The sequence below is a fragment of the Salmo trutta genome, chromosome 21 (assembly GCF_901001165.1).
Source record: "Salmo trutta chromosome 21, fSalTru1.1, whole genome shotgun sequence".
Lineage (NCBI taxonomy): Eukaryota > Metazoa > Chordata > Actinopteri > Salmoniformes > Salmonidae > Salmo > Salmo trutta.
The window spans coordinates 40,754,154-40,778,641 of record NC_042977.1 but is presented as its reverse complement, the minus strand read 5'-3'; the positions used below and the strand labels follow the sequence as shown (position 1 = coordinate 40,778,641).

Genomic DNA, 24,488 nt, shown 5'->3' with positions numbered 1-24,488 from the left:
GCAAGATGTCACGTCCTGGCCAGTATAAGGGTTAATTGTCATTTTAGTTTGGTCAGGACGTGGCAGAGGGTATTTGTTTTATGTGGTTCGGGGTGGTGTGTTAGTTAGGAGGGCATTTGATTTATAATTTCCGAGTTTTGAGTTATGGTCTATGTTGATGTATTTCTATGTGTAGTCTGGTTGATGTATTTCTATGTTAGGTTGATTGGGTTTGGGACTCTCAATTGGAGGCAGGTGTTTCCTCGTTGCCTCTGATTGAGAGTCCTATATATGGGTAATTGTTTGGTGTAGGTTTTGTGGGAGATTGTTTCTTGTCTAGCATGTATGAGCCTGAGAAGACTGTCGGTATATCGTGAGTTCGTTTTGTTGTTTTTGTGTTCATTTTGATTTAATAAATATTCAAAATGAACAAACACAGTCCTGCTGCATTTTGGTCCTCCTTCACCGACGATAACCGTGACACAAGAGGTATCACGGAAAGAGATCGGGGTGCCTTGTGAGGATACGCCGACGAGTGGCTAATCTTCCCTTGCCATCCGTACTACTAGCCAACGTACAATCGCTGGATAATAAATTGGACGAACTCCTACCAATGGGACATTAAATACTGTAATATCTTATGTTTCACCGAGTCGTGGCTGAACGACGACATGAATAACATACAGCTGGCAGGTTACACACTGTATCAGCAGGAGAGAACAGCAGCCTCTGGTAAGACAAGCGGTGGCGGTCTATGTATATTTGTAAACAACAGCTGGTGCACGATATCTAAGGAAGTCTCAAGGTTTTGCTCGCCTGAGGTAAAGTATCTCATGATAAGCTGTAGACCACACTATCTACCTAGAGAGTTTATCTGTATTTTTCGTAGCTGTCTACATACTGATGCTGGCACTAAGACCGCACTCAATGAGCTATATACCACCATAAGCAAACAGGAAAACATTCATCCAGAGGTGGCACACCTAGTGGCCTGGGACTTTAATGCAGAGAAACTTAAATCAGTTTTACTTCATTTCTATCAGCATGTTGAATTTGCAACCAGAGGGAAAAAAACTCTAGACCACCTTTACTCCACACACAGAGACGTGCGCAAAGCTCTCCCTCGCCCTCCATTTGGAAAATCTGACCATAATTCTATCCTCCTGATTCCTGCTTACAAGCAAAAATGAAAGCAGGAAGCACCAGAGACTCGGTCAATAAAAAAGTGGTCAGATGAAGCAGATGCTAAGCTACAGGATTGTTTTGCTAGCACAGACTGGAATATGTTCCGGTATTCTTCCGTATTCTTCCGATGAGTACACCGCATCAGGCACTGGCTTCATCAATAAGTACATCGATGACGTCGTCCCCGCAGTGACTGTACTTACATACCCCAACCAGAAGCCATGGATTACAGGCAACCTCCTGCCGCTTTCAAGGAGCTGGACTCTAACCCGGAAGCTTATAAGAAATCCTGCTATGCCCTCCGATGAACCATCAAACAGGCAAAGCATCAATACAGGACAAAGATCAAATCGTACTACACTGGCTCCGACGCTCGTTGGATGTGGCAGGGCTTGCAAACTATTACAGACTACAAAGGGAAGCACAGCCGAGAGCTCCCCAGTGACACGAGCCGGCGGTGTCAGAGGAAGGCCCAAAAAATTGTCAAAGACTCCAGCCACCCTAGTCATAGATTGTTCTCTCTGCTACCGCACGGCAAGCTGTACCGGAGCGTCAAGTCTAGGTCCAAGAGGCTTCTAAATAGCTTTTACCCCCAAGCCATAAGACTACTGAACATCTAATCCAATGGCTACCCAGACTATTTGCATTGCCCCCCCACCTCTCTTTTACGCTGCTGCTACTCTCTGTTATTATCTGTGTATAAGTCACTTTAGTAACTCTACCCATATGTATATATTACCTTGACTAACTGGTGCCCCCGCACATTGACTCTGTACCGGTACCCCCTGTATATAGTCTCGCTATTGTTATTTTACTGCTGATCTTTAATTATTAGTTACTTTTATTTTTTTGGTATTTTTCTTAAAACTGCATTGTTGGTCAAGGGCTTGTAAGTAAGCATTTCACTGTTGTATTCGGCGCATGTGACAAATACAATTTTATTTTATTTGAAATCAAGTGGCATATAGGCTAAATAACTAATTAAATGTTGGTGTTGTTCCCAAGATATTCCTAGCCTGGTTCCAGATCTGTTTGTGTTCTTGCCAACTCCAAATATGTGGCACCCAGGCTAACACCCTGACCACATACTGTACATTAACAACATGTATTGTCATGACTATTTATATAGATTGGGTCCTACTTTGATAGATTGAAGGGAAAGTGACAAATAGATCTGACAAATTGATCTGTCAAATGAGCTATTAGTTCCATTTCATCCAAGAGATATTGTCACGGCTGTCTGAAGGATCGGACCAAAATGCAGCATGTTCGTAGTTCCATATATTTATTTATTCCGTGAAACTAAATGCAATACACTCAATACTTGAAACACAAAACAACAAACCGTGACGCAGAGAGAAAACACACTACTCAAGAAATAATCACCCACAAACACAGGTGGGACAAACATCAACATAAATATGACCTCCAATTAGAGGTAACGAGGATCAGTTGCCTCCAATTGGAGATCAATCCAAACAACACCAACATAGAAATACAAAACTAGAAACTGAACATAGAAATACAAAAACAGACAAACACCCCCTGTCACGCCCTGACCTACTCTACCATAGAAAATAACAACTTACTATGGTCAGGACGTGACAGATATAAAATATCAACGCTTTAAGGGAAAACCCTCTGGCCAGTGGCTGTCCATCCATGAGAGGTGCCTTCCACAAAACTCTCAATACAGAGAGAAATAGGTCATGAAACATTGTATCGGACAAGTGAACAGAAAGTCATGTCTTGAGGCTATGTTTTTGTGTCTTACCACAACAATAACATAGTGCTATAGGTGACTCGTACAAAATAATGTCTGATTTTCTCCCTTAGGATATAGGCTTTCCTCTGTTTCAAAGGATATGAATGCCTACATTTGAGAGATAATTATAGGAATTCCTAACATTCCTGTCAAATGATTTGAAGAACTGTTTATCTTGAAGTAAACAACTGAGTAGCTGTCCTCCACCCATCTGGTGAAACAAATAAATCATAGCTCCTATAATGGCCTGGTATATGCTAAACTAAAGCCTGGTGTCTTGCTTTTACTGTAGTTATGTTGAGCTATTAGCTGCTTGTAGGATAGATTGGGCTATAGCTAGCATACCATTCTCATGACAGGTAATACTCACAGGAGGTGTAGAATAGCACTTAGCAACGCAGTATAACTGGCACGAATCTCCGGTTTATTGTACAACCTTGGTTGTTACATCTGCTCCTGCCACGCCCTCTACTTCTCATCTTGTGTCTCCTTAACCTGCCACCACTCCCCCAGTGCTCTCTCCCTCTCTGTGTGTGTGTGTATATGTGATTGTGTGAGTGGAGACCGGTGTGCTGGAGGCAGAGCAGATCCCTACCAGCTGCAACCTGTTCCATAATCAAGGCCTGTACAAATACTCAGCCCTGCCACTTCCACGCTGCCAGTTCGTAGCCTCTGCTCAGTCGGTCTGCATTTTAAAGCTGTTTGTTCCTGCATAGAGCTTGTAATGCTGTTATGCCTGTTTTTCCCTTAGCCTGGCGCTGCTTTTGTCTGCGCTAAAGTTCCATCCACTCTGACTCTGGTCCCTGTCTCCAGTCCCATGTCTCGTCAGTCCTGCTACTGTCCTGGACCCCCCCACTCTACTGCTTCCTTGGATTCCTCTCCTGACCTGCTTACCCAGCCCCAACATCCCTCACTCTAGCCTCAGCCTCAGCACCTGGCTCCCTGCAACCCGCCCAAGCTTTCCCTGGCCTGCACCCCTTCTTCTCCATTTGTCAATAAATATCTTGGTTACCTTATCCCTGTCTCCTCGTCTGAGTCTGCACTTGGGTTCACCTGCTCCGCCCCGCGTAATATTGGTTGTAAACTCTTAGAAAAACAAGGTGCTATTTAGAACCTAAAAGGTTCTTCGGCGGTCTCCATAGGAAAACCCTTAGAAGAATCCCTTTTGGTTCCAGGTAGAACCCCTTTTGGTTCCACGTAGAAGAACCCTTTTGGGTTCCCACGTAGAACACTTTTTGGGGATTCATGTAGAACCCTTTCTACAGAGGGTTCTATATGGAGCCCAAAAGGGATTTACCTCGACCAAAAAGGTGTTCTACCTGCAACCAAAAAGGGTTCTCCTATGGGGACAGCTAAAGAACCCTTTTGAAATCCTTTTTCTCAGAGTGTACAGTCAGGTGTTGTATCTCCAGCACAACAGGATGTTATCCACTGTAATGCAGAGCCATGCAAGCATAATTTTGCCATTATACAACTGGATATTTAACTCACCAACATACAGCATGCAGAACACAGATAGCACACATGAACACACCTGGCCTATGACTGTAACACTATAGCTAAGCCATTATACATACATTTACTCAACTGCTATTGTTGACTAATGACAGTAGCTTTTTAATGGGGCACAGTGTAATAGTGCACCTGTGTACATCCAGTACTACAATTGAGTAGGCTATCTTTCCTCCTCCTTCTCTGATAGGCCTGCAGGCACCCTGGCAGTGGGAGGGCTCAATCTTTGGTATTTGCTGAAAACAATAAAAGAATTGTCATTTCATTCCCCCTAAAAAACAAAAACCGTCAAAGTTAAGCCCCTGACACTACCCTGCAGTCATAATCAGAAATAGCATTAGCCTACTATACATCTTTAGCCTCAAGGCAGAGGCTCTCCAGGAAGAATGGGAGGAACAGATTTTAAAGTGTTACAGCTTTTGCTTTTAATCAGTTTATCTGAGGTAAGAACAGATCTTTACTAATTAGACCTACAAATAATGTGTTGCTTAAACAATCTTAGTGTTGATTATTGCAGTTGTATATGATATTGTTATTCTGCTGTGTCATTGTAACTATCTGAAAACATGCACGTTGTATGATTCTAGAAATGCATAGAGACAGAGGGAGACGTTTGGGAAATAAATACACAGGCTCTTTTGAGTAACACTGCTTTCAACAAGTGTATGCCCAACCTTGGCTCAATGGACACATTCATTCATTGAGGAGAAAATAGCCCTGAGCTCACTGACCAGTCCTGAAATCTGTGTTGAGTGAAGAAAAAATGTGCTGCCGCGCGGCCTGTCATACAGGGAGAATATTATACAGGCCAGGGGTATAATGTTCCTTCTAGGGATAAAATATGAAATACCACCACTACCGTTGAAATGGTTTCCGTTAGCGTTCATGTTTATGTTTGGTTTTCAGATATGTGGAGCGCAAAAAGGTATTCAAACCACCCTTTGTTAACTTTTTAAAACAAACTTTCCCACATAATTGTTTGAGAGACGCACACATTAACGTTCTCTTTTATTTCACTGTTATTACATTATTATAAAGTACATGCAAATAATAAGCCTAAAATGTATTTAATGATTTATGTTCTTTCACAACGTTGCAGACATAACATTATCCGTGTTCCAAGTGTCCACAAAAAGTATGACGGTGCGATGGAGTCGTTACTCTGGCGCCAGCTCCTACAAAATCACCGCCACACCAAAGAACTCTCCTCGACCGTCCGCATTCGCCCAGTTTAGCGGGAACTCCGTCATGGGCTCTGTTAACTCTCTCTCCGCCAACACGATGTACACCATGCGGGTCGAGGCCATTGACAAAGCGGGCAACGTCCTGAGCAGTGCAGAGTTGGACGGGAGCTCATGTATGTATGCATGCATAATGGTCATGTGTGTGCGTAATGGACATATTATGAATTATGTATAACGCATTGTAGGCCTGCTATTCTCTCAATGCTTTGAATAAGGTATTTGAATAATAATAAGATGATGATGATGATGATAATTATGATGATGATGATAATTATGATGATGATGATGATGATAATTATGATGATGATGATGATGATGATGATGATAATTATGATGGTTATGATGATAATGATGATGATAATGATGATGGTTATGATGATAATGATGATGATAATGATAATTATGATGATTATGATGATGATGATGATGGTGATGATAATTATGATGATGCTGATAATTATGATGATTATGGTGATGATAATGTTAATTGTGATGATTATGATGATGATGATAATGTTAATTGTGATGATTATGATGATGATGATGCTGATAATTATGGTTATTATGATAATGATAATTATGATGATTATGATGATGATCATGATGATGATGATCATGATGATGATGTCTATATCCCTGTGTGTGATGATGCTCTGTTCTGCTCTGCTCTGACCACCAGCCCCCGAGGTACCTACCATTAAGCAGGCCTACTCCAAGCAGAGCGACAGCATCACTGTGGAGTTCAGTGAGGTGATGGGGGCGAGCGGCTACATTCTGCGAGCTGAGTCTGAGGTGGGAGACTTCTTCTCAGAGACCGCGGTGACCAGCTCCCCGGGCACCGTGCTGCAGCTGCAGCCGTACACAGACTACACCCTCAGTGTCATGTCTGTCAACAGCGCGGGACGCAGCCAGCCCTCAGCACCCGTCCAGATCAGAACGGGTAGATGGTTTAGATACATACACCTGTCCAGGTTTATACACCTGTTCACATACACCTGTTTAGATACATACACCTGTCCAGGTTTATACACCAGTTCACACACACCTGTTTAGATACATACACCTGTCCAGGTTTATACACCTGTTCACATACACCGTTTTAGATACATGCACCTGTCTAGGTTTATACACCTGTTCACATACACCTGTTTGGATACATACACCTGTCTAGGTTTATACACCTGTTTAGATACATACACCTTTTTAGATACATACACCTGTCTAGGTTTATACACCTGTTCACATACACCTGTTTAGATACATACACCTGTCCAGGTTTATACACCTGTTTACATACACCTGTTTAGATACATACACCTGTCCAGGTTTATATACCTGTTCACATACACCGTTTTAGATACATACACCTGTCTAGGTTTATTAAAAAAACGTAAGTTTGTTACAATAATTACAACGTAAAATGACAATTAGTGTCTATCTGATCCAAGCCACAAAAATAATCGATCACAGACAATAAGTCTATCCCTCAACTTTCACTCACTCTTCAACTGAAATTAAAAGTTGTTTACTTAATATGGTAATGACTGAAACGCTACCTCTCCATAGTGTCTGAGAGACAAAGGGCTGCTATCTCCATAATGGAGTGCAGTTTCACAGCTCTATTGTCATAGTGGGTGCCTTGTGCAGAAACTGTATCTCCCCATTTAAGCCTTAAAACATATCAGAATATGAAAAGGGAAACCATGAGAACTAGGTTCTCCTCTCCCCAAGGAGAACTGGACGTATCATAAGGACAGGAAAATGGATTCTATTTCACTAGCAAACAAAAAAGATGACTCTCTGTCTGGCCAGGTTTGAACTATTTCAGTGTATTCTCTCTTCTTTTATCTTTGCCTGGAACAGGTTTGTTTCCTTCCTGGATAGTATCCTCTCTCTCTTTCTCTCTCGCTTTCTCATGCTTTCTCTCTCTCTCTCTCTCTCTCTCGCTTTCTCTCTCTCTCTCTCTCTCGCTCTCTCTCTCTCTCTCTCTCTCTCTCTCTCTCTCTCTCTCTCTCTCTCTCTCTCTCTCTCTCTCTCTGCCTCCTTTCATCACATCTATTAGTTTATTAATCTACCTTTTTTCTCCCTTCCCCCTCTTCAGTGGTGGTGGCCCCACAGCTAAAGTCCACCTCTCCCAGAAATGACACCATCCTGGTGACCTGGTCCCCGGTCAACCACACGGTCCTCTACACCCTCTGCATCATCAAGGAGGGCTCCAACTCTCGCCTCAAACTCAACACCAGCGACCCATTCATGACCTTTGATGACCTGGAGCCCGGTACCACCTACTGCATCAAGGGCACGGCCTGGGACCTGGAAGGTCGCCCCGGAGACGACCTCACTGTGTGTCAGATCACCCGTAAGCATGGCAACTAGGTGTTTGGTTAATAATATTAGCTTGTATTAAAACCTCTCAGGAGAGAGAGAGACCTGGCAAGATGCCAGAAAGGGAAAAGTTATTTATGCTTTGTATCTAGAGACACAATACTGAACAATAGACACAATGTAACACATAATCAGCAAATAACATCAGTCTTTGGTGGGAGGTGTCTGCTATGATGCTGGTACAATTTTCCGTCATAGCCTGTCCACTAGATGTTGGCACAGTTCATTAGAACCCAGGTATGACTTTATATTCCATCTAGATGTATGAGTGTGTCTATTTGAATATGTTCATCTCATGTTCATATCAGTAAATGTATTTTTTTGTGTCGTTCTTTGAATAAATGTATCTGTCCCCCCACTAGGTCCTCTCAGCCCTGAGGCCGTCGAGGTGTTTTTGACCCAGACCAGGTCTGGGGGTTTGGCAGTCTACTGGCAGATGGTGCATGGGGCAGATGTCTACTTGGCAAGGACTTCTACTGGTCAGAACTGCTCTGCCTCAGAGAGGTTCTGTATGATCAGCCCACTGAGCTGCGGGCAGAACCACAGTGTGACTGTTACTGCTGAAAACAGCGCTGGAACCAGCAACCCCTCTGACCCTGAGGAATTCATCACATGTAGGTATACCCCCTGACCTTTGACCTCTTACCTCTGGCTCTGGCTCTGACCCCTAACCCCAAAATCAAATAAATAAATAAAATAAAAATGTATTGGTCGAGTATACAGATTTGCAGATGTTATCGCTGGTGCAGCGAAATGCTTGTGTTGCTAGCTCCAACCGTGCAATAAAACATAGCAATAAAAATAATACACACATAATCCAGAAAATAAAAAAACCTCATTATATAGGATGAGCCATGACTACAGTAGAATACAGTATATGCATATAAAGTGAGTAAAACAGTATGTAAATATTATTAAAGTGACCAGTGTTCAATGACTCTATGTACATAGGGCAGCAGTCTCTAAGGTGCAGGGTAGAGTACCGGGTGGTAGCCAGCTAGAACAGTGACTGAGGTTCAGGGTAGAGTACCGGGTGGTAGCCAGCTAGAACAGTGACTAAGGTTCAGGGTAGAGTACCGGGTGGTAACCAGCTAGTAACAGTGACTAAGGTTCAGGGTAGAGTATTGGGTGGTAGCCAGCTAGAACAGTGACTAAGGTTCAGGGTAGAGTACCTGGTGGTAACCAGCTAGTAACAGTGACTAAGGTTCAGGGTAGAGTATTGGGTGGTAGCCAGCTAGAACAGTGACTAAGGTTCAGGGTAGAGTACCTGGTGGTAGCCAGCTAGAACAGTGACTAAGGTTCAGGGTAGAGTATCGGGTGGTAACCAGCTAGAACAGTGACTAAGGTTCAGGGTAGGGTACCGGGTGGTAACCATCTAGAACAGTGACTAAGGTTCAGTGTAGAGTACCGGGTGGTAACCAGTTAGAACAGTGGCTAAGGTTCAGGGTAGAGTACCGGGTGGTAACCAGCTAGTAACAGTGACTAAGGTTCAGGACAGGGTACAGGGCGAAGGCTGGCTAGTGGTGACTGTTCAACAGTCTAATGGCCTGGAGATAGAAGCTGTTTCTCAGTCTCTCTGTCCCAGTTTTGATGCACCTGTACTGTCTTCGGCATGGCTCGGGTGGCTGAAGTCCTTCATGATCTTCCTGTGACACAAGGTTCTGTAGATGTCTGGGAGGGCAGTGCTTACAACACTACACTGTAGCCATACTAACATGAGTCTTTCTGGTGTTATTACAAAGGTAGGAGGTCAATGTAAGCTGACCTCCCCAATAATATTACTATGATGTAAGGTAATGTAATGTTATCCTAATCTCTTTTGTCTCTCTCGGGCACACATATATAATAATAGTGTATTTACATGCACTTGCAATACTTCCAGTGTTATTACTATGGTATAAGGTAATGTAATCTCTTGACTCTCTCTGTCACACATATGTAATAATAGTGTATTTTATTACTATGGTATAAGGTCTATAATGTAGAGTCCTGCCTGGAGTTATATGTATATCGCTCTTGTGTCTCTCTGTCAGTCCCATGCCCTGTGGAGCAAATCTGGGTAGATGAGCACCATGCGGGTAGCTGCTGGGTGTCGTGGACTGAGATGCCCCTGGTGGAGTACTACATCGCTTTTGTCAAGAGAGACGACGGGTCTGAGGAGCGCTGTAACACCACTGACACCACCTGTCACTTCTACTGCATGTGTGGCTACACCTACCTCATCACCATGTTCACCTACAACCAGGCTGGCTCCAGTCCACCGGGAGACGTGTTCAACTATACCACCAGTAAGAGTTATTATACTGTCCACACACACACACAGCTTTGTCAAGTCACTCATCTCTCTTCTCTTCCTCCCTAGTTCCCTGTTGCCCAGAGGACGTTACCATAGCACTGGTGTCCACGGAGACCCTGGAGATCATGTGGTCGTCGGTGCGGGGGGCGGAGCTATACGAGACGACGGCGGAGGAGATCGATGATGTCATCCACTGTAAGGACACGGCGCCTGTGTGTGCTCTGTCCGACCTACGCTGTAACACACAGTACAGTGTGGTGGTGACACCATGCAGCGAAATACGAGGCTGCAACCGCACCTGCAAACCTCACACACATGAGACAGGTAAAACACACATCAATACAATAGGTAACAAACAGTGCAATGGTGTATTCACTTTAAATTACATAGAAAACATTTTATTTTAAGAATGAGATCAGCTCTTCCTCAACTTTACTGTCTTTGTTCTACATGGGATCTCACTTTACCATTACAAGACCAGTAGAGGCTGCTGAGGGGAGGACGGCTCATAATAATGGCTGGAACGGAGTGAATGGAATGGAACCTAGGTTTCTTCCTAGGTTCCTGCCTTTCTAGGGAGTTTTTCCTAGCCACCGTGCTTCTATAGTCGTGGCCAAAAGTTTTGAGAATGACACAAATATTTATTTTCACAAAGTCTGCTGCCTCAGTTTGTATGATGGCAATTTGCATATACTCCAGAATGTTATGAAGAGTGATCAGATTAATTGCAATTAATTGCAAAGTCCCTCTTTGCCATGGAAATGAACTGAATCCCCCAAAAACATTTCCACTGCATTTCAGCCCTGTCACAAAAGGACCAGCTGACATGTCAGTGGTTCTCTCGTTAACACAGGTGTGAGTGTTGACGAGGACAAGGCTGGAGATCACTCTCATGCTGATTGAGTTCGAATAACACACTGGAAGCTTCAAAAGGATGGTGGTGCTTGGAATCATTGTTCTTCCTCTGTCAATCATGGTTACCTGCAAGGAAACACGTGCCGTCATCATTGCTTTGCACAAAAAGGGCTTCACAGGCAAGGATGTTGCTCAGGAATGGCAGCAGGCAGGTGTGAGTGCATCTGCACGCACAGTGAGGCAGACTTTTGGAGGATGGCCTGGTGTCAAGAAGGGCAGCAAAGAAGCCACTTCTCTCCAGGAAAAACATCAGGGACATACTGATATTCTGCAAAAGGTACAGGGATTGGACTGCTGAGGACTGGGGGAAAGTCATTTTCTCTGATGAATCCCCTTTCCGATTGTTTGGGACATCTGGAAAAAAGCTTGTCCGGAGAAGACAAGGTGAGCGCTACCATCAGTACTGTGTCATGCCAACAGTAAAGCATCCTGAGACCATTCATGTGTGGGGTTGCTTCTCAGCCAAATGAGTGGGCTCACTCACAAATTTGCCTAAGAACACAGCCATGAATAAAGAATGGTACCAACACATCCTCCGACAGCAACTTCTCCCAACCATCCAGGAACAGTTTGGTGACGAACAATGCCTTTTCCAGCATGATGGAGCACCTTGCCATAAGGCAAAAGTGATAACTAAGTGGCTCGGGGAACAAAACATCGATATTTTGGGTCCATGGCCAGGAAACTCCCCAGACCTTAATCCCATTGAGAACTTGTGGTCAATCCTCAAGAGGTGGGTGGACAAACAAAAACCCACAAATTCTGACAAACCAAGCATTGATTATGCAAGAATGGGCTGCCATCAGTCAGGATGTGGCCCAGAAGTTAATTGACAACATGCCAGGGCGGATTGCAGAGGTCTTGAAAAAGAAGGGTCAACACTGCAAATATTGACTCTTTGCATCAACTTCATGTAATTGTCAGTAAAAGCCTTTGACACTTATGAAATGCTTGTAATTATACTTCAGTATTCCATAATAACATCTGACAAAAATATCTAAAGACACTGAAGCAGCAAACTTTGTGGAAATTAATATGTGTGTCATTCTCAAAACTTTTGGCCATGACTGTACATCTGCGTTGCTTGCTGTTTGGGGGTTTAGACTGGGTTTCTATATAGCACTTTATGACATTGACTGATGTACTGTAAAAAGGGCTTTATAAATACATTTGATTGATTGATTGATCAAACACATGGAAACCATGTGTTTGATGTATTTGATACCATTCCACAAATTCTGCTCCAGCCATTACCACGAGCCTGTCCTCCCCAATGAAGGTACCACCAACTCCTGTGTACAAGATAAGGATAAGCTTTAGCCAAACAACAAATTAACCAACTAACCAATCAACAAATTAATCAATTAACCAGTCCATTAACCCCTCGTCTCTCCTCTAGCTCCCTGTTCTCCAAAGATCCTGAGTGTATCTCAGACCAACTCATCCTCGAGTGTCAGTGTCTTGTACACGGCCCCCAACACTCCCAACACCACCTACACTGTCACAGCCGTGGGCCTTAATGACACACACACCTGTCAATCACTCTCCACCTCTTGCCAGCTCACACAGCTGCCCTGCGGAGCCACCTATGATGTCACAGCGTATGCCAGGACAGCAGTGGGGCCAAGCCTGTCCAGCTATAGCGTGCCCCTGGAAACAGGTGCGGGAAAGCCTGTAGGACAGAGTGTATGTGGTTGTTAGGGCAAATCTAAAACAATATCCTATTTGTGCAGTATGGGAATAGGGTGTCATTTGAACCATAGATGTACAGACCATAGATATACATACCATAGATATATAGACCATAGATGTACAAACCATAGATATACATAGCATAGATATATAGACCATAGATGTACAGACCATAGATATACATACCATAGATATATAGACCATAGATATACAGACCATAGATATACATACCGTAGATATATAAACCATAGATATACAGACCATAGATTATACAGACCATAGATATACCGACAATACAGATAACTCTCGGGCAGTCTCATTTGACACTGTATTCCCTATGCAGTGCACTAGTTTTAGCCAGATATCTAAGAATCTGTTCTGTTCTGTTCACTCGCCAGGTCCCTGCTGCCCCCACACCCTGACAGTAGACCAGGTGACCCAGGCCATGACCAACGTCACCTGGTCCCCCGCTACAGGGGCGCGCTCCTATGTCACGGCGCTGACATCATCTCGGGGACACGCCAAGTGCCACACCATGGACACACACTGCCTGATGGGATGCATCACCTGCGGGACCAACTACAGCGTGAGCCTGGAGGCCATCAGCAGGACAGGCCACAAGGCAGAATGCAGCTATCATGGGTTCTCATCCAGTGAGTATGCATTGGCTACACACACACACACACACACACACACACACACACACACACACTCACACTCACTCACTCACTCACTCACTCACACACTCACACTCTCTCTCTCTCTCTCTCTCTCTCTCTCTCTCTCTCTCTCTCTCTCTCTCTCTCTCTCTCTCTCTCTCTCTCTCACACACACAGCTAGTCAAAGGTAGATATACTGCAAACACACCCACACACACATACATGCATGAACGCACAGAATATTCTTGCACACTCAGCAAACTGCTAAAGAATCACAAACAAACACCAATATTTCCCCCCAATTTGCATCCTGTCCATTCAAGACCACGTCATATAAATCTTCAATCTTTCCTCCTCTCTCGCTCACAGGTGCCTGTTGTCCATCGAGTGTCAAGCTCTACCGGATGGCCAACAAAACTCTGAGGGTGTACTGGCACTCCTCGGGCCCCCAGAACCACACGGTGGACCTGATTGGGACAGGCACCAACCACACCTGCATCCCCCCGCCCCTCAGCAGCTCCTGTGACGTGGCCAAGGTCATGTGTGGGGACGTCTACACCATGGTGGTGGCACCTGTCAATCAGGATGGGAGCAAAGTCACATTCTGTCCCGGCAGGATCTACTCTGGTGAGTGTGTGTGTAGTTACTTAGTTACTTAGTTAGTTAGTTGGTTAGATGGTTAGATGGTTAGTTAGTAGTTCATAGCTAGTTAGTAGGTAGCTAGTTAGTAGTTTGTTAGTAGTTAGTAGTTAGTTAGCAGTAGTATTTGTTAGTTAGTAGTTAGTTATTAGTAAAGTTGCAGTCGGAAGATTACATACAGTTAGGTTGGAGACATTAAAACTCGTTTTTCTACCATTCCACAAATTTCTTATTAACAGACTATAGTTTTGGCAAGTCGGTTAGGACATCTACTTTGTGCATGACACAAGTCATTTTTCCAACAATTGTTTACAGACAGATTATTTCACTTATAATTCACTGTATCACAATTCCAATGGGTCAGAAGTTAACATACACTAAGTTGACTGTGCCTATAAACAGCTTGGAAAATTCCAGAAAATTATGTCATGGCTTTAGAAGCTTCTGATAGGCTAATTGACATAATTTGAGTGATTTGGAGGTGTACCTGTGGATGTATTTCAAGGCCTAAGTTCAAACTCAGTGCATCTTTGCTTGACATCATGGGAAAATCAAAAGAAATCAGCCAAGACCTCAGAAAAAAATTGTAGACCTCCACAAGTCTGGTTCATCCTTGGGAGCAATTTCCAAATGCCTGAAGGTACCACGTTCATCTATACAAACAATAGTACGCAAGTATAAACACCATGGGACCACACAGCCGTCATACCACTCAGGAAGGAGACGCGTTCTGTCTCCTAGAGATTAACGTACTTTGGTGAGAAAAGTGCAAATCAATCCCAGAACAACAGCAAAGGACCTTGTGAAGATGCTGGAGGAAACAGGTACAAAAGTATCTATATCCACAGTAAAACAAGTTATATATCGACATAACCTGAAAGGCCGCTCAGCAAGGAAGAAGCCCCTGCTCCAAAACCGCCATAAAAAAGCCAGACTATGGTTTGCAACTGCACATGGGGACAAAGATCGTACTTTTTGGAGAGATGTCCTCTGGTCTGATGAAACAAAAATAGAACTGTTTGGCCATAATGACCATCGTTATGTTTGGAGGAAAAAGGGGGAGGATTGCAAGCCAAAGAACACCATCCCAACCGTGAAGCACGGGGGTGGTAGCATCATGTTGTGGGGGTGCTTTGCTGCAAGAGGGACTGGTGCACTTCACAAAATAGATGGCATCATGAGGAGGGAGAATTATGTGGATATATCAAAACATCAGTCAGGAAGTTAAAGCTTGGTCGCAAATGGGTCTTCCAAATGGACAATGGCCCCAAGCATATTTCCAAAATTGTGGCAAAATGGCTTAAGGACAACAAAGTCAAGATATTGGAGTGGCCATCACAACATCCAGACCTCAATCCCATAGAACATTTGTGGGCAGAACTGAAAAAGCGTGCATTTTTTTTTGTTTACCTTTATTTAACTAGGCAAGTCAGTTAAGAACAAATTCTTATCTTCAATGACGGCCTAGGAACAGTGGGTTAACTGCCTTGTTCAGGGGCAGAACGACAGATTTTTACCTTGTCAGCTCGGGGATTCGATCTTGCAACCTTTCGGTTACTAGTCCAACACTCTAACCACTAGGCTACTTGCCGCCCCAAACCTGACTCAGTTACACCAGCTCTGTCAGGAGGAATGGGCCAAAATTCACCCAACTTATTGTGGGAAGCTTGTGGAAGGCTACCCGAAACGTTTGCCCCAAGTTAAACAATTTAAAGGCAATGCTACCAAATACTAATTGAGTGTATGTAAACTTCTGACCCACTGCGAATGTGATGAAAGAAATAAAAGCTGAAATAAATCATTCTCTCTACTATTATTCGGACATTTCACATTCTTAAAATAAAGTGGTGATCCTAACTGTCCTAAAACAGAGAATTTTTACTCGGATTAAATGTCAGGAATTGTGAAAAACAGAGTTTAAATGTATTTGGCTTAGTTAGTTAGTTAGTTAGTTAGTTAGTTAGTTAGTTAGTTAGTTAGTTAGTTAGTTAGTTAGTTAGTTAGTTAGTTAGTTAGTTAGTTAGTTAGTTAGTTAGTTCGTTCGTTCGTTCGTTCGTTCGTTCGTTCGTTCGTTCGTTCGTTAGTAGTTGGTTAGTTGATTAGTTTTTTGTTAGGTGGTTAGTTGTTTTGTTGATTAGTTTGTTACTAGTTAGTTGGTTTGTTAGGCAGATAAATATATTCTGTGGTAGAGAGGTCAAACTGGGAATGTCTATAGTTAGTTTGTATCTAATGGCATTGTTCTCATTCTCTTACAGTGTCCTGCTCCGGAAGCAATGTAGGAATGGGTAAGTGTCTGGCGTCCGATAGTAAACTTCACCGGGCAACTTGACTGACATTGTATATCCTACCAAATACACTCTAAAAAGAAACTGCTTCTGGAAGATCTTTAATGGGTACTTCACATTGAAACTGTGGGGGAACCTCTTCAAAGAACCCCCTTTAATGGTTCCTCGAATAACCTTTTGGGGTTCATTTGTTCCATTATTAATCAGCATAACATAACAACAATAACAACAATAACACAATATTTTAGTTGTCAGTGTTTATTATGATTTGTGGCAAAGCAGAATTAAAAAATGTAAATATGAGGTCAACTCCCAGCAGAGCTCCAAGTTCAATCAGTACATCCTCTGGCGTGTTAATGTGTTGATATCCTTCGTATCCACAGCCAGAAGGGTTTTACAGTGTAGGGAGGGTGAAGTCTGTGAATACATAAATAATAATTATACAGATGATTAAGAAAACATGCACATGACAGCTTTCATTCCTTGGTTTTTGTGGTAAATGTGAATGAAAAAAACGTCACTTTTGACAACAGTTTTCATACACATACCTTGTCGATAATGTAGAGTCCTCTGGGACCTTCATCGAAGAGCTCAGTGAGGAGCAAGATGGCTGCTGTGATTGAATCCTGTAAGGTTTTAGAGAACCCATTAATATAAATGAGATGATAGCCTAGTGTGATCTGCATGACATTATGTGACAAACCAATACCAATTGTACATACCTTTGTGTGCCTCCTCGTCAGAATACCTGCAGACACACACAAATAAGTGGGCAGTTCAGTCATCTGCGTCCAATGCAGCTAAAGCCCTCAACATATTCTTACCTCTTTGTTGATTGACATCCACTCAATTGTGTCTATTTTCTCTTTTGTAAATAATTTGATAAGGAAAGTGCCCAACAACACAGCCATTGGCACAAATATGAAAAGACAGACGCTATCATGATAAAACAATACCAGTTCAGATCATACAAGGGAGAAACCATACCTTAAATTGAGGAGAGCTTAAAAATGGTCAGTTAAATGCTCGCACCAGCTGTTTTTCAAATTCAAATCCACATTTTTCAGTTGGGCAGTTAGTTCTTGTGGGTTCTTGCAGGAACCTAAGGAGGTTCCTCGATGAACCCCACCTCCTATGGGGTTCTTCAAAGTACCTTTTTGGGGCATTTTTCAGTGCCCAGAACCCTAAGGTTCTTCGAAGAACTTTGAGGATCTTAGAAGAACCCTTGTTGAAACTCCTCATTTTTGGAGTATATGTTGAACACCATTATTTCTCTTTCTCTTCTTTCTAGTGATCTATCGGGGAAAGAGAAGTGTCGATTAGAGGTGAGTTTAAATTGTGTATAACAAAATCATCAACTGTATAATAAAAAACTAAACACTGATCATAAACTCTGATGTGTAAACTTTTGAAACGTTCATTGTGCCATACTTCATACATCGTCATCTACTATATCAAATGATGAAAGATCCAGAAGAAAGGTGCTTACACAAGACCTGTCCTTTGTGTTACCGCATGTCATAAAGAGTATCGCGTAACTTCATAAATTGCATCAGTCTATATGAGGTTGTCAACAACAATAAAGGCTGCAGATAGTCTAGCGGTTAGAGCATTGGGCCAGTAACTGAAAGATTGCTAGTTCAAATCCCTGAGGTGAAAAATATGTTCATGTTACCTTGAGCAAGGCACTTAATCCTAATTGCTCCAGGGTTGCCGTTGATAATGGTTAGCCGTGACCCAACTGTCTGAGGGAGAGTTGGGACAAGCAAAAAACCACATTTACTATTTACAAATGCATCTTAATACACACTTGTGTGAAAATCGGACAAATATTAGCACCAACCAAATTAATTATGTTTTAAGACCAGACCTCTTTGTATAGAAAGGTCAATGTCCCAGTGGAACAACAGACTGAGAGGACAGGTCAGACAGGCATTCTTAGAAGAGGTGAGACAGTATTCTTAGAAGAGGTGAGGCAGTATTCTTAGAAGAGGTGAGACAGTATTCTTAGAGGTGAGACAGTATTCTTAGAAGAGGTGAGACAGTATTCTTAGAGGTGAGACAGTATTCTTAGAGGTGAGACAGTATTCTTAGAAGAGGTGAGACAGTATTCTTAGAGGTGAGACAGTATTCTTAGAAGAGGTGAGACGGTATTCTTAGAAGAGGTGAGATGGTATTCTTAGAGGTGAGACAGTATTCTTAGAAGAGGTGAGACGGTATTCTTAGAGGTGAGACAGTATTCTTAGAGGTGAGACAGTATTCTTAGAGGTGAGACAGTATTCTTAGAGGTGAGACGTATTCTTAGAGGTGAGACGGTATTCTTAGAGGTGAGACGGTATTCTTAGAGGTGAGACGGTATTCTTAGAGGTGAGACTGTATTCTTAGAGGTGAGACAGTATTCTTAGAGGTGAGACGGTATTCTTAGAGGTGAGACGGTATTCTTAGAGGTGAGACGGTATTCTTAGAGGTGAGACAGTATTCTTAGAGGTGAGACAGTATACTTAGAAGAGGTGGAACAGTATTCTTAGAAGAGGTGAGACAGCATTCTTAGAAGAGGTGAGACAGTATTCTTAGAGGTGAGACAGTATTCTTAGAGGTGTGACAGTTTTCTTAGAGGTGAGACAGTATTCTTAGAAGAGCTGAGACAGTATTCTTAGAAGAGGTGAGACAGCATTCTTAGATGTGAGACAGTATTCTTAGAGGTGAGACAGTATTCTTAGAGGTGAGACAGTATTCTTAGAGGTGAGACAGTATTCTTAGAAGAGGTGAGACAGTATTCTTAGAAGAGGTGAGACAGCATTCTTAGAAGAGGTAAGACAACATTCTTAGAGGTGAGACAGTATTCTTAGAGGTGAGACAGTATTCTTTGAGGTGAGACAGTATTCTTAGAAGAAGTGAGACAGTATTCTTAGAAGAGGTGAGACAGTATTCTTAGAAGAGGTGAGACAGTATTCTTAGAAGAGGTGAGAAAGCATTCTTAGAAGTGAGACAGTATTCTTAGAGGTGAGACAGTATTCTTAGAGGTGAGACAGTATTCTTAGAGGTGTGACAACATTCTTAGAAGAGGTGAGACAGCATTCTTAGAAGAGGTAAGACAACATTCTTAGAGGTGAGACAGTATTCTTAGAAGAGGTGGGACAGTATTCTTAGAAGTGAGACAGTATTCTTAGAAGTGAGACAGTATTCTTAGAAGTGAGACAGTATTCTTAGAGGTGAGACAGTTTTCTTAGATAAGGTGGAACAGTATTCTTAGAGGTGAGACAGTATTCTTTGAGGTGAGACAGTATTCTTAGAAGAGGTGAGACAGTATTCTTAGAAGAGGTGAGACAGTATTCTTAGAAGAGGTGAGACAGTATTCTTAGAAGAGGTGAGACAGTATTCTTAGAAGAGGTGAGACAGCATTCTTAGAGGTGAGACGGGTACTGTTTTACATGTTTACATGTTTACATGTTTACTGTAGGGAATCCTCTGATGTACTGAATATCTGTCCATTAAACATGGAGAGGAGAAAGGAGGAGCGTAATAGAGATATGAGAGAGATGTCAAAAAGTTGGAGCTGAAAATGCAGTCAGAGGTTTGTGACCTGGATGGAAAACGTGTTGGAAATATGAGGAGTGTTGTGAGGAACCGGACCGAGGGTCTCTTACATTAAAGAGTGACTGAACTGAACCACCAACTCCTCTTGTTGAAAACGGCCTGTGTGGCATCGATATATATATATTTTTAATTGAACCTTTATTTAACTAGGCAAGTCAGTTAAGAACAAATTCTTATTTACTATGACGGCCTACCCTGGCCAAACCCAAACGACACTGGACCATGGGACTCCCAATCATGGCCGGATGTGATACAGCCTGGATTCGAACCAAGGACTGTAGTGACACCTCTTGCACTGAGTGACAGGGCCTTAGACCGCTGCGTCACTCAGGACCCTCGGGAGCCTTGGGAGTCAGAAACATTTATTCTAGTGTCAAAATTGACTACAAAGTGTAAATAGGATCATTCTGGTCATAAAGTCAGTATTCCAAAACTGATTTTTGTGAGATTTGTTTAACTGAAGATGTCACAACTTACATGAAGGTTTGGTTTAGATTTCAATCCTGCCAACACTGCCTGGCACAATCTAATGAAGGCTGGCAGTGATCAAATCATCCATCTGTTTAGACAGTGGTAATGAAAAACTTAGAAGAGGAACGGGGAAACAGAAAGAAACCTTGACAGCAGAGTGACTGACATTCCGTACAGACAAGAGGGTTGAACAACAGCATCATGTAGACAGCTAACACATTAACACCAGTTCTACTGTTATACATCTGTCCCTCATCTGTCCCTCATCTGTCCCTCATCTGTCCCTCATCTGTCCCTCATCTGTCCCTCTGTTCTGTCCCTCTGCTCTGTCCCTCATCTGTCCCTCATCTGTCCCTCTGCTCTGTCCCTCTGCTCTGTCCCTCTGCTCTGTCCTTATCTGTCCCTCTGCTTTGTCCCTCTGCTCTGTCCCTCTGCTCTGTCCCTCATCTGTCCCTCATCTGTCCCTCTGCTCTGTCCCTCATCTGTCCCTCATCTGTCCCTCTGCTCTGTCCCTCATCTGTCCCTCATCTGTCCCTCTGTTCTGTCCCTCTGTTCTGTCCCTCTGCTCTGTCCCTCATCTGTCCCTCATCTGTCCCTCTGCTCTGTCCCTCTGCTCTGTCCTTATCTGTCCCGTCCCTCTGCTCTGTCCCTCATCTGTCCCTCTGCTCTGTCCCTCTGTTCTGTCCCTCTGCTCTGTCCCTCATCTGTCCCTCTGCTCTGTCCTTATCTGTCCCTCTGCTATGTCCCTCATCTGTCCCTCTGTTCTGTCCCTCTGCTCTGTCCCTCTGCTCTGTCCTTATCTGTCCCTCTGCTCTGTCCCTCATCTGTCCCTCTGCTATGTCCCTCTGTTCTGTCCCTCTGTTCTGTCCCTCTGTTCTGTCCCTCTGTTCTGTCCCTCTGCTCTGTCCTTATCTGTCCCTCTGCTCTGTCCCTCTGTTCTGTCCCTCTGTTCTGTCCCTCTGCTCTGTCCCTCATCTGTCCCTCATCTGTCCCTCTGCTCTGTCCCTCTGCTCTGTCCCTCTGCTCTGTCCTTATCTGTCCCTCTGCTCTGTCCCTCTGTTCTGTCCCTCTGCTCTGTCCCTCATCTGTGCCTCATCTGTCCCTCTGCTCTGTCCCTCAACTGTCCCTCATCTGTCCCTCTGTTCTGTCCCTCTGTTCTGTCCCTCTGCTCTGTCCCTCATCTGTCCCTCATCTGTCCCTCTGTTCTGTCCCTCTGCTCTGTCCTTATCTGTCTTGTCCCTCTGCTCTGTCCCTCATCTGTCCCTCATCTGTCCCTCTGCTCTGTCCCTCTGTTCTGTCCCTCTGCTCTGTCCCTCATCTGTCCCTCTGCTCTGTCCTTATCTGTCCCTCTGCTATGTCCCTCATCTGTCCCTCTGTTCTGTCCCTCTGCTCTGTCCCTCTGCTCTGTCCTAATCTGTCCCTCTGCTCTGTCCCTCATCTGTCCCTCTGCTATGTCCCTCTGCTCTGTCCCTCTGTTCTGTCCCTCTGTTCTGTCCCTCTGTTCTGTCCCTCTGCTCTGTCCTTATCTGTCCCTCTGTTCTGTCCCTCTGTTCTGTCCCTCTGCTCTGTCCCTCTGCTCTGTCCTTATCTGTCCCTCTGTTCTGTCCCTCTGCTCTGTCCTTATCTGTCCCTCTGTTCTGTCCCTCTGTTCTGTCCCTCTGCTCTGTCCTTATCTGTCCCTCTGCTCTGTCCCTCTGTTCTGTCCCTCTGTTCTGCCCCTCTGTTCTGTCCCTCTGCTCTGTCCTTATCTGTCCCGTCCCTCTGCTCTGTCCCTCATCTGTCCCTCATCTGTCCCTCTGCTCTGTCCCTCTGTTCTGTCCCTCTGCTCTGTCCCTCATCTGTCCCTCTGCTCTGTCCTTGTCTGTCCCTCTGCTATGTCCCTCATCTGTCCCTCTGTTCTGTCCCTCTGCTCTGTCCTTATCTGTCCCTCTGCTTTGTCCCTCTGCTCTGTCCCTCTGCTCTTTCCCTCATCTGTCCCTCATCTGTCCCTCTGCTCTGTCCCTCATCTGTCCCTCATCTGTCCCTCTGTTCTGTCCCTCTGTTCTGTCCCTCTGCTCTGTCCCTCATCTGTCCCTCATCTGTCCCTCTGTTCTGTCCCTCTGCTCTGTCCTTATCTGTCCCGTCCCTCTGCTCTGTCCCTCATCTGTCCCTCATCTGTCCCTCTGCTCTTTCCCTCTGTTCTGTCCCTCTGCTCTGTCCCTCATCTGTCCCTCTGCTCTGTCCTTATCTGTCCCTCTGCTATGTCCCTCATCTGTCCCTCTGTTCTGTCCCTCTGCTCTGTCCCTCTGCTCTGTCCTTATCTGTCCCTCTGCTCTGTCCCTCATCTGTCTCTCTGCTATGTCCCTCTGCTCTGTCCCTCTGTTCTGTCCCTCTGTTCTGTCCCTCTGCTCTGTCCCTCTGCTCTGTCCTTATCTGTCCCTCTGTTCTGTCCCTCTGCTCTGTCCTTATCTGTCCCTCTGTTCTGTCCCTCTGTTCTGTCCCTCATCTGTCCCTCTGCTCTGTCCTTATCTGTCCCTCTGTTCTGTCCCTCTGCTCTGTCCTTATCTGTCCCTCTGTTCTGTCCCTCTGTTCTGTCCCTCTGTTCTGTCCCTCTGCTCTGTCCTTATCTGTCCCTCTGCTCTGTCCCTCTGTTCTGTCCCTCTGTTCTGTCCCTCTGTTCTGCGCCTCTGTTCTGTCCCTCTGCTCTGTCCTTATCTGTCCCGTCCCTCTGCTCTGTCCCTCATCTGTCCCTCATCTGTCCCTCTGCTCTGTCCCTCTGTTCTGTCCCTCTGCTCTGTCCCTCATCTGTCCCTCTGCTCTGTCCTTATCTGTCCCTCTGCTATGTCCCTCATCTGTCCCTCTGTTCTGTCCCTCTGCTCTGTCCTTATCTGTCCCTCTGCTCTGTCCCTCATCTGTCCCTCTGCTATGTCCCTCTGCTATGTCCCTCATCTGTCCCTCTGTTCTGCGTCTTGTATTGCAGGTAAACCCCTGGAAAGACACAAAATGTAATCTACTTATATCAACATCTGTCCCGTCTGTCAAGAAATCAGCTGAAATGTCATTGTTTTTATTCAGTCCCTCTCCTTTGATTCTATCTTCATCTATCTATGCTGTTTGGGTCCAACATGTGTCCTTAAATGTGTTCAATTAAAAATGCTTGCCATTGAGGTTTTGTTATCTGTATCTGCTGTGTCTTTTCTCCAACATATGTTTTTTACTAACAGACTGAAACTGTGATTTTTAATCCTACTGTTTAGCAGAGAGAAATCATTACAATGTATGTCCTTTGTGTAAGTCTACCTTTATGGCCCAAGAGAAACAAGAGAAACTGTGTGTCACATCATACATTTGTCTGTGAGCTGTACAGTACGTATTTTTTTTCTTTTTATACATGAAATAACATAAGTATCCCTAAGTAGGAAGCCTCCATGGGGTTGTTGTTAAGCATGTTATGTAACAGTGGTCATATAGCTGTTTGTTGGTCACTGTGAAAGAGGAGCATAGAGAACATACTAGAATACCACTGGAGCTCAGGCTGCTGCTGAGGGGAGGACGGCTCATAATAATGTCCGGAACGGAGTTAATGGAATGGCATCAAACACCTGGAAACCATGTGTTTGTATGTATTTGATACCATTCCAACTATACCTCTCCGGCCATTACCACGAGCCCATTCTCCCCAATTAATGTGTGACCAACCTCCTGTGCACTGGAGTCATGCCTGGAGTCCTACATGTCATATGGATGATACGGCAGGTCATATTGCAGGACAGAGAATATTCCCATTGCATTCATTGTGTTCAAACAATAAAACACACCCTATTGCATTACCACACTGTGTGGCGTCAATCAATGAATCTCTTGGAGTAATTCAGACTTATCTCT

General features: G+C 44.0%; 1 protein-coding gene and 1 long non-coding RNA gene across 4 annotated transcripts; one reads left to right on the top strand and one right to left on the bottom strand.

Moving 5' to 3' along the window:
• Positions 1 to 4,684: 4,684 nt before the first annotated feature.
• On the top strand, positions 4,685 to 24,191 carry LOC115157444 (fibronectin type III domain-containing protein 7). The gene is made up of 14 exons (XM_029705701.1): positions 4,685 to 4,884; positions 5,348 to 5,366; positions 5,541 to 5,798; positions 6,365 to 6,625; positions 7,787 to 8,044; positions 8,433 to 8,684; positions 10,104 to 10,358; positions 10,433 to 10,690; positions 12,681 to 12,941; positions 13,372 to 13,626; positions 14,002 to 14,259; positions 16,527 to 16,556; positions 17,848 to 17,881; positions 23,584 to 24,191. Exons 1-13 carry the CDS (start codon positions 4,828 to 4,830, stop codon positions 17,877 to 17,879), a joined length of 2,454 nt encoding a protein of 817 aa, XP_029561561.1. The 5' UTR covers positions 4,685 to 4,827; the 3' UTR covers positions 17,880 to 17,881; positions 23,584 to 24,191.
• On the bottom strand, positions 16,799 to 18,904 carry LOC115157445 (uncharacterized). Of its 3 annotated transcripts, XR_003868454.1 has the most exons (5): positions 18,232 to 18,904; positions 17,710 to 17,851; positions 17,279 to 17,304; positions 17,105 to 17,182; positions 16,799 to 16,973 (listed from the first exon to the last, which is right to left on the bottom strand). It is a non-coding gene; the product is annotated as an uncharacterized LOC115157445 (long non-coding RNA). The 3 variants fall into 3 exon arrangements; XR_003868455.1 differs by lacking the exons at positions 17,710 to 17,851; positions 18,232 to 18,904 and adding an exon at positions 17,544 to 17,633; XR_003868453.1 differs by lacking the exons at positions 17,710 to 17,851; positions 18,232 to 18,904 and having other exon boundaries at positions 17,279 to 17,648.
• Positions 24,192 to 24,488: the final 297 nt, after the last annotated feature.

Coding starts and splice junctions, on each gene's coding strand:
- LOC115157444 (XM_029705701.1), top strand. CDS start 4,828: ATGGGAGGAACAGATTTTAAAGTGTTACAGCTTTTGCTTTTAATCAGT. Junction 10,691..12,680: donor ACCTCACACACATGAGACAG/GTAAAACACACA, acceptor TCTCTCCTCTAG/CTCCCTGTTCTCCAAAGATC. Junction 13,627..14,001: donor CTATCATGGGTTCTCATCCA/GTGAGTATGCAT, acceptor TCTCGCTCACAG/GTGCCTGTTGTCCATCGAGT.